This window comes from Pistacia vera, unplaced genomic scaffold, assembly GCF_008641045.1.
Source record: "Pistacia vera cultivar Batoury unplaced genomic scaffold, PisVer_v2 Contig849, whole genome shotgun sequence".
NCBI classification, from domain to species: Eukaryota; Viridiplantae; Streptophyta; class Magnoliopsida; order Sapindales; family Anacardiaceae; genus Pistacia; species Pistacia vera.
The window spans coordinates 469,805-479,546 of record NW_022196722.1 but is presented as its reverse complement, the minus strand read 5'-3'; the positions used below and the strand labels follow the sequence as shown (position 1 = coordinate 479,546).

Here is a 9,742-nt window from a genome sequence, read left to right as displayed (position 1 = left end):
ATATATATATATATATATATATAATTAGAACATCCTAATGTTTTGTTATTTGCATTCATAGGAAAAGTTACAAGAAATTGATAATGATTCATATTTGCCTACGCCAAGTAATTTGAGAGAAGATGCTATAACAAAGGTATTGGGTCTTGCCAAAGGTGGACACATGAAAGGACTAAGAAAATGTGTAACTCTTATACAATTGTCCATAATAGCTCAAAGGGACAACATTACCTTCACCAACTTGGGAATTAGCTTTTTAAACCCACTATCTTCATTTCCTATAATTGCAATGGAGATTTCACTTTTAAAGTATGTGTGTTTCTAAATAAGTTTAAAATTGTATATATTATTTTTAAAAGTGATAATAATATATTAATTAAATATTTATAAAATTACAAAGTAATATTTCATTAAAATTGTATATATGTTATGAAATTATAAAAAATATAATTTCCCCAAACGAGGAAAAAAACTGAAAAATTGTAGAAAAAAGAAAAATATCTGAAAAAAAAAATTAGTTGGCTGGAATCTGTAACGCCCCACTTGAGGTACGTAGTTAAGATTCGGTGTATTGCTTAAATGTTTATTAGTTCAGATTCAAGTAAGTTTATATGTTGTTATTTTTGTTTGGTTGGTCCTTGGTTGAATGGATGTATTGGTTTGGTTGAGTGGTTGCCCTAAAAATTATGAAAACTTGGCAAAGAGGTGCTGCAGCTCATGGAGTAGCTGTTGGAGTGTTTCGCCGCGGTGAAGGATTTGTCTTCGTCGCGGCGACGGGTCGGCTGAAAAGTGTTATTAAGTTTTAGATATTTTGTTCCTTAAGGCAATTTGACCATTCTATCCCTAATTAGCAGGAAAAGTGGGGAGTAAAATGTAAGGAAATTTCATGGAGAATATGTTAGTATGGGGGTGTGATTGTAAGGAATCAAAGGATATGAATGGAATTTCTAAGAAAGAGCAAGGGCAAAATGGGGATGTTTGTGTATAAGTTGAGCTAAAAATGGTTAAGTGTAGAGAACCCTTCATTTCATCCATTTCCACCGCCTCTTCCATTCTCTATTTTCCTCTCAAATTTCTTTCAATATTCCAAGGATTTCTAAGGACTTTTTGAGTAGTTTTTTTTTGTAGAAGTTTAATCTAAAGCATCCTAAGGTAAGGATTCTTGCTTTAGATGAGAATTTTCTTATGTTTTGGCTAGAGTCTTATGTTGTTGTATTGTTTAAAGTTGTAGAGAGGAGACAAGATTCAAAAGGGAAGGAGAAGTGCTAAAGAAGCCATTTTCCTCACAAAGTAAGTAAATCCAACCCAAGTGAGATTTAAGAACTCCTTTGAGTGGAGATTTATGTATGAATGTGTATTCATTATATCAATTGAGATGAGATGGATGTTATTTATGCTTGTTATTGCATATACTTAAATATGAGAAGTGTTGAGATTACTTGATGTTGGGTTGAGTTTGATTGAAGTGGAATGAAGTTTTGAGCAAACTTATAAAAGTGTTTTCCTTTGACAGGGAAATTAGAGAGTATAAGGGAGCCTCTTTCCCATTTTGGATGATTAAAGAAAAGAGAAAAGTTATAGTTAAAGTAGAGCTTTATATGTACATGAATTGTATGATGAAATGCTCAAGAGAAGCATCAGTAAGAGTAGAAAGCCTTAATTTTTGCTCATGGCATCATTGCATCCCATAAGTGCATTAATGAGCATGAGTCATCTATATGCATTAATTATGCACTAGAGAAGACAGAAGATAGTAGAGAAATTGAGTATAAGCTACTCTAAAAGTAAAGAGAATGAGAGAGAATGAGCACTAGAAATCAAAGAGAAAGTAGTGCTAGACAAGAGAATAGAGTAGGTTGTGCGATGGAGAACCTGTGAGTAATGGGTAGAGTATTCCCGCATGTACGCCACCTTGAGAGAGCAGCATGAGTATGAGAGAGAAGTGGTATAGCTCGTGAGAGTGCATGCGGATGAGGGCTATACCCGAGTTTACCTGAGAGAGAGATTATGTACTCACATGGCCAAGGGTTCCGAATCCATGCATAACCGAGTCCGATCGGCTAGAATGAGTAGAAGTCACAGAGAGTGGGAGCGAGTCCCAACCGTGCCTCCTGTAAGATGGGGTCGTGACTTACTAAAGAGAGTTTGTAGAAAAGAGTTTTAAGAAAGAGAAACAGAGATAGAGAAACCGAAAGAGAAAGCAGAGAGAGTAAACAAGAATTATAAGGAAAGAATTGAGGAGAAAGAGTTACAAGGATAAATGAGTAGAGGATTTACTTACTGAGCATTGTTTTGTGCTCACCCCGTTGTTTCCTATGTTTTTGCAGGATCTAGATGAGGACACAGTCGGATGGATGTCGGCAAGCGAGGGGAAAGGGCTACACTGTCCACCTTATTGTTCATAGTTTTGTATATGATATGAGTTTTGTACAAAGAATATATATGTTTAATAAAAGAAAAATTTGGGCCCAACTTTTTATGCATATTTTATGAGATACTTTTTATGTTATTTTACATGTATTTTACTATATATATTTTATGAGAATACGAGTAGAAAGCAGTCATTACAGTATTCCACCATTGCGAACCGTCATTCCTAACACCAACGGTCACTTCGTATAGCTTTAGGGTTTCTAGGATAATCATTCCACCATCACGAACGGTCATACCACCATCGCTCACGGTCATTCCACTGCGGAGAGCGATCAGTCTATTGGCTCTTTACAAATCCATTAAAATTCCAAAAACATGCACGACTTCCTGGAACGATGACGTTCTGCCAAGAACGATCTCTAAGTAGAAATGGTCATTTCACCATGAGGAACGATTGTTCCACTTTAGATACATGAACTTCAATTTAATCTTCAAGGCTTGACTTCCAAGATTCGTCAAAGGCGAGAAATGTTTGAATTCTAAGTACTTTAACTTTTGACTTGAATGGAACAGGCATGTTGTTTGGTGGTGTCGTTGCGAGTGACTTGACTTCATTTTAAACAGAAGCATGCACGATCATGTGGAATGATGTCGTGCGGCGAGGACATGCATATGGGTGTATTTGTTTTGCGTTGGTGTGGATCTCAGTTCTGGTTCTAGCAATGATGGAACCGAAATCGAAACCGCATAGTACCGATTCCAATTTTTGAGAATCGGAACCAATCCTATGAGGACTAGTTCCGAGTAGGAATCAGAATCAGTTCTAGTTTTCAAATGAGTACAAGAGAGTGATGATTTTTATTTGGATTTTTAGCTCAAGGGATTTTGTGAAAATGTTTTTTATATGACTTTGTATCTCTGATATTGTCTCTCTTTGTTTCTTTGCAATAAAATGCTCTATTTATTGCTCATTACTTCCCTTTGAATCAAAGAGTCATTGTTGCATTTAATGCAAATCTGAAAAGCCTATAGACACAGTGTTCCACCATTGCAAATTGTCGTTCCTAACACCAACAGTCATTCGTATAGCTTTAGGGTTTCTATGATAATCATTCCACCATCACGAACGGTCATACCACCATCGCTCACAGTCATTCCACTGCGGAGAGCAATCAGTCTATTGGCTCCTTATAAATCCATTAAAATTCCAAAAAACATGCACGACTTCCTGGAACGATGACGTTCTACCAAGAACGATCTCTAAGTAGGTACAGTCATTCCACCACAAGGAACAATCGTTCCACTTTAGATACATGAACTTCAATTTAATCTTCAAGGCTTGACTTCCGATATTCGTCAAAGGCGAGAAATGTTTGAATTCTGAGTACTTTGACTTTTAACTTAAATGGAATAGGCATGCTGCTTGGTCATGTCGTTGCAAGCAACTTGACTGAGTTGAGAGAGGAAAAATGCTCAAAGTTTTATAGTGATTCGAAGCTCTATCCACAAGCCTCCTACATCTATTTTTTCAAGACAACCTCCTTGAAGTAACACTAGAATCAGATTGCACCAAAAGCACTAGTTTGACAGGATTTCGCCCATAAAATGTATGAATAAAAGTATGTGAAAATTTGCTTCTTAAACTAGGCTTAAACACATAACAAGAACAATACTCTCAAAGGTTTTCAAATGAGTACAAGAGAGTGATGTTTTGATTTGGATTTTTAGCTCAAGGGATTTTGCGAGAATGTTTTTTATATGACTTTGTATCTCTGATATTCTCTCTCTCTGTTTCTTTGCAATAAAATGTCCTATTTATTGCTCATCTCTTCCCTTTGAAGCAAAGAGTCGTTGCTGCATTTAATGCAACTTTGAAAAGCCTATAGACACAGAGGAACGAGTGTTCCACCATCGCGAATGGTCGTTCCTAACACCAACGATCACTTCGTATATCTTTAGGGTTTTTGGAATGATCATTCCACCATCACGAACGGTTGTACCACCATCGCTAACGGTCATTCTACCACGGAGAACGATCGGTCTATTGGCTCCTTACAAATCCATAAAAATTCCAAAAACATGCATGAGTTCCTGGAAATGATGACGTTCTGCCAGGAACGGTCATTCCACCACGAGGAATGGTCATTCCACTTTAGATACATGAACTTCAATTTAATCTTCAAGGCTTGACTTCCAAGATTCATCAAAGGCGCGAAATGTTTGAATTCTGAGTACTTTGACTTTTGACTTGAATGGAACGGGAGTGCTACTTGGTCGTGTCGTTGCGAGCGACTTGACTTCATTTTGGACAGAAGCATGTACGATCATGTGGAACGATGTCGTGCTACGAGGAGCGTGCATCTGAGCAACTTTGTAAAACAATAAAAGGTCGTTCCTTTGTCTTACACGTTCGTACCAATTGGGAAAAGTGCATTTTGTTTTTTGTTATTACTTCTTGTCATACCTTAGCATATTTGTTAGAGAACCAATCAACCCAATCAACTCTGTTTTTCATTTGACCCTCTGTTTCTTCTTTTCACAAAAAAAAAAAAATATATATATATAGGTTTTTAATTTGAGTAAGACATGTGGGACTGTGGGTAGTGTATTTGTTTTGCTTTGGTCTGGATCTCAATTTTGGTTCCAGCAGTGGTGGAACCGGAACCGATCTTCTGAGTAGGAATAGGCACCAAAACCCCAGGTACATATCGATTCCAATTTCGATCGGTTCTTTTGCACACCCTATCTCCGAAACCATTGCATAAATTGCTAAATGACTAGTGGTGTTGACCCACATACCCCTAGCATGTTCGACGTCGACGACTAATCAGCAACTCCATTGATCAATTTTAAACATTTTATTTCTAATATTTTTTTTATTTTTATTAATCCCCAAAAAATAGCTTTTGAATTGTAAAAGCTAGAAAATGGTCATAAACTTAAAATAGAGACTTCTTGGATAACATTATAAATACATGAATAAGAGGAAATAAGAATTAGATACTAGAAGTAATTAAAAAAAAAAAGTGGTTATAATCTGTTCTATCATGTTTAGTTTTCTTTATCTTGTAAAATGTAAATTAGAGGGAGACAAGCAAAGCCTTTATGAAATGACAATTTGTTACTCCCCTTTCAAGACCATCCACTTCCTTTTCATCAACAATTTCCACATACAATACAATGCTCCTCTCTGCAGTTACTCCCCAATCTCTTCTTTCAAACCCTAACACTCACACTTGTAATTTCCTCTACTCCCCCAATTCTAACAAATTCCACTCGTCTCTCAAGTCTAAACCACTATTTGCCCCCTCTTCTTCTCTTACCACCAACAGTACCTCCCTCCGCCACGTCACACGCACGGTCTCCGACGATGAGCCTGGTAGAGATGCTCTTACGGTGACCTCCGCTTCCGCTATTGCCTCTGCTATTCGCCGAATATCAACGTCTCCCGTCGAGTTCCTTCAGAGAATCGAGGATGACCAGAAGACCTCTAATTTGGTTCTACCTAGTCCGGATTTTCAGAAACTTTGTGTCGAACAGCTCGACCTCTTTCGAAGGATTGTTGATTCCGATGCAATCGTCTCCGTCAGTTCGTCTCTCTATTTGCTTCTTCTATTTATTCACACATTTTTTTTTTTTTAAATTGTGAAATTAATTAACTTTAAAAAAAACACAAGTGTTCAGGTTTATGTGAGGCCAGCTGGTAGTTATGTGATGGACCGACTAGAGCTGCGGCGTGTGGTTAGTTATCCTGGTGTGAACGCAAACGACATTGTGATATTGGTTGGCAATTTTAGCGTGCCAACCGGATTACGTGCTGCCGAAGCTGCACTCTCTAGTAAACAAGTATGATCAATCAGTTATTAAAAAAAACCTTGCTTTTCGGTTAGTGAAAGTCAAGGTAGTTACTATTTCTGACAATTGGTAACTTAAAGTGCTGTATTCAAAATTTAGGTACAAGTTGTGCCTGAACAAGGGGCCGTGGTTTTCCCGTTGGTAAAGCAACCATTTGTGGTGGGATTCTTGGTTGCGGAGCTAAAAATGATGGAGAGTGAAGGGGGTGACTTGATTCCGAGCTTGTCACCTGAAGAAGCCTATGCACTGCCTCCTGGTTCAAATACGAAATCGTGGGAAATTGAGACTTTTGATAATGAGAGAATGAGAATGTATAAGTTTACGGCTGAACAGAAATTGAATGCAGTTAATATATGTCGGTCTCTTGCCATGGCATATGTTATGGATCAGGTAGATTACGGTGGTTAAATCGTAGGAACTTTGTAAAATAGCTGTTTATATGTAGTGCTTGTTTGTTAAATCAATACCAGATTGATGCTTGCTTTCTTTTAGTTGGCAATGCAGTTCATATGATCTTTTCATTGACATCATGATCATATGTTGAATGTGTGCTACTTATGACCATGCTCCTTTAGCTTACATCCTTACTGTCATTCTAAACTGATAGTATAACAGTATTGCGATGCTAAACTGATAGTATAACAGTATATAGCATATAGTTTATGTGCTTGCTTTGGAGAGAAATAATATATTTTACCTTCAAATTTTTTATAGATTGATGTTTATTACAATGTTTTCCTTGTTTCGTATTTTGCACAGTTTTTATTCATTTAAAAATATGACATCCTTGCTCTTTTTTCCTCAGAAATCAATGTTACTTCAGCAATCCTCATGGCAAAATAATTTGAGGATGAATAATCTGGTTGAGCAAGTAATATTTCTCGCTTACTTTTTGTTTCTTTCTTTTTCTTCTTCTCCTTTTTTATTGGTGCTGCACTTGTTTAGTGTAGTTATTGTGGTATCCCTGTCTTTATAATCTCACAGATTCGTGGTCCACTTTCGAGCATTCAGACTTTAAGTAACATGTTATCCCTTCAGTTGAAAAGAAGTGAGGTTTGTGCACTTTTGTCACCTGGGATTTTTCTTTTTAAATTTCTTTGTGATTTTTTTTTTTTCAATTAAAAAGTAAGAGTGAAAACTTGTTCGCGCAGATTTCTTATGATATTGTTGAAAATATTAAAGTGGAAGGTGATCGTATAAGAGATACCCTTCAAGAACTCCAGGATGCTGTTCACTTGACAAAGGTAATACATGACCCCCATTCTCTATCACACTATCTCAAACAAAGTCAGAAAATTGACTTCTTTAATCTTCATCTGCATGGATTTCTTTTTTCAACATAATATTATTCTGTCAAGGATGTTTTTTTCAAATTCATTCTCTTCGTTAATTTTTCTTATAGCTTTGAGGGCTTTCTGTTTTCCAGTCATCAAATTCTGATATTGTTGAAATCATCAATTCAAATGTGATAGCTGATGAAATTGGAACTTTGAAGCTAACTTGAATTAACTTCACGTTGTAGTATTTACTTTAATTCTTTAGCAGAAATTTTGTTAAGATTATTTATCTGACATTTTTGTGGTAATCTTTAGGCTAATATTGTGCACTATAATGAAGAAAGTTTGAAGAAAATGCACAATTCTACATTTGCCCATCTTGAGTCAATCAGGTCTCAACTATCTGATAAGATTGGAAGTGATAGTTCCAGCAGTAAATTGCAAAATTCTGGTAAACCATTATTTCTAAGTTCGACAACCCATGATTTAGAAATGCCCATGCCACCTCTGGCCCTTGCTCCTTTAAAACAACATGGAATTAGGTAAGTTTTTGAATGAAAATTTTGATTTTCGTCACCTAGCCTGATTTGATTTTGCAGCATGCAGATAATTTGAAATATTTAATTTAATCTGTTTTCAAATTTAAAATTATATCTTTTTGCTTATGCTCTTCTTCACGTCAGGAAGACCATGCAATGTTTCTGATGTGTTGGTGGATTTGGTTGAGGCGGTGATACCTCTTGCTCATATGCAGCAACGTGTGGTGGAACTAAGTGAACGCTCGCAATCTTTGCAAGTTGCTGTTGAAGAACCGGCTTTGCGTCAGGCTTTGAGCAACTTAATTGAGGGAGCATTATTGCGTACCAATGTTGGGGGAAAGGTTGAAATTGTGTCTGCTGCAGCTCCAGCAGGTGGTGCTCTAGTAGTAATTGATGATGATGGGCCAGATATGCACTATATGGTAATAATGGCGAACTCTCCTCTACTCAAAATATTGCTTCTATATTTCAAATTAGAGATTGTGGATATCTGTGGAGTATTTTTTATTTAGAACATAACATGCCTTGGTCATATCTCCCCATTTTCATTGGGATGCGAATGTTGCAAGGCTTTAAGTTATATACTAAAATATCATTTCAATGTCCAAGGAACCAAAACTTTGCAGAATGTGTAAACTTTTAGTGGGATAGAGAATTTGCTTTTGGTCCAGTAAGTTTTTAAGACTTCCAAAAGAAATTTTGATTTTGTCTGTATCTTAAGAATCATTTCTTATATTTGGTGGAGGCTTTTATAGGTAATGCTCTTTTAATAGAAAATGCAAATAGTAAATCGCTAACAATGATTGTAGATTCATTCGCAATGTCAGTCTCGGGATTATGAGTTTTTAATTAAGAATTGAGCTTGTAAATGATTTCCTGGCATAAAGATACCATGCTCATGAGCACAGATATAAGCTTGTTCCTGTAGACCTACCTTATTTATGTGCAGATCCAATTTGGTCCTTCTGTCTATTAAAGTTATTTGTTGGTGGCCTTGTACACAGACACAGATGCATTCACTCACACCTTTTGGGGTAGAACTCTTCTCGGAAAACATGGTTGAAGACAATATGACATGGAACTTTGTTGCTGGACTGACTGTAGCTCGTGAGCTACTTGAAAGTTATGGATGTGTTATCCGTGTCATATCACCTCGTACTTCAGATGCTGCCCTAGGATCTGGTGGAACACGTGTAGAACTCTGGCTTCCTTCTTTTGCTGCATTATCTGATTAAAAAAGGTGTTGCTTATGAGGCATAGCGAGAAAGGGGAGTATGTGTAGATGCTCTTATTCAACAGAATAAATCCGGATGAGCGCAGGTTAGTATAAATTTTGAAGCTAAATGTCTTCTTGTACCAAATTCTATTAGATTCTTGTCTATATGTTGTATTCTTACTGTATATGACAGTTGTAAATAACAAGTTTTAGGTTTGATTGGAAGCCATATAACTTAATGAATTGTTATAGCATCATCTTTGTACATAAAAAGGTTTTACATAAAGAGGATATAAAAAAGATGATGTAGCCCTTAACCAACACATTATTTCAGAAATTTATTTAGGATTGGATGGATTGTTCCTGCACCTAATATTAGCGGGAAGCTGGAACTTTACTTTAAGATCCAACGAACCCAATTGAAGACAAAAAAAAGAAGACCCAATGAATTCTCACTTGATTCTAGGCGAAAATCTGCCACC

General features: G+C 36.5%; 2 protein-coding genes across 2 annotated transcripts in view; both read left to right on the top strand.

Annotated features, from left to right (window-relative positions):
* Positions 1–325, top strand: part of LOC116118582 (GDSL esterase/lipase At3g26430-like) — a 7,925-nt gene extending 7,600 nt beyond the window's left edge. The window contains exon 5 of the mRNA XM_031404571.1: positions 62–325. Within this exon, the coding sequence (XP_031260431.1) occupies positions 62–325 (264 nt within the window). The remainder of the gene's footprint in view (positions 1–61) is intronic.
* Positions 326–5,446: 5,121 nt separating this feature from the next.
* On the top strand, positions 5,447–9,533 carry LOC116118539 (chloroplast sensor kinase, chloroplastic-like). Its single transcript, XM_031404517.1, has 9 exons — positions 5,447–5,958; positions 6,058–6,219; positions 6,328–6,618; positions 7,034–7,099; positions 7,213–7,281; positions 7,380–7,472; positions 7,821–8,047; positions 8,193–8,466; positions 9,049–9,533. Exons 1-9 carry the CDS (start codon positions 5,554–5,556, stop codon positions 9,277–9,279), a joined length of 1,818 nt encoding a protein of 605 aa, XP_031260377.1. The 5' UTR covers positions 5,447–5,553; the 3' UTR covers positions 9,280–9,533.
* The last annotated feature ends 209 nt before the right edge of the window (positions 9,534–9,742 follow it).

Coding starts and splice junctions, on each gene's coding strand:
- LOC116118539 (XM_031404517.1), top strand. CDS start 5,554: ATGCTCCTCTCTGCAGTTACTCCCCAATCTCTTCTTTCAAACCCTAAC. Junction 8,048..8,192: donor TTAAAACAACATGGAATTAG/GTAAGTTTTTGA, acceptor CACGTCAGGAAG/ACCATGCAATGTTTCTGATG. Junction 8,467..9,048: donor GGCCAGATATGCACTATATG/GTAATAATGGCG, acceptor CCTTGTACACAG/ACACAGATGCATTCACTCAC.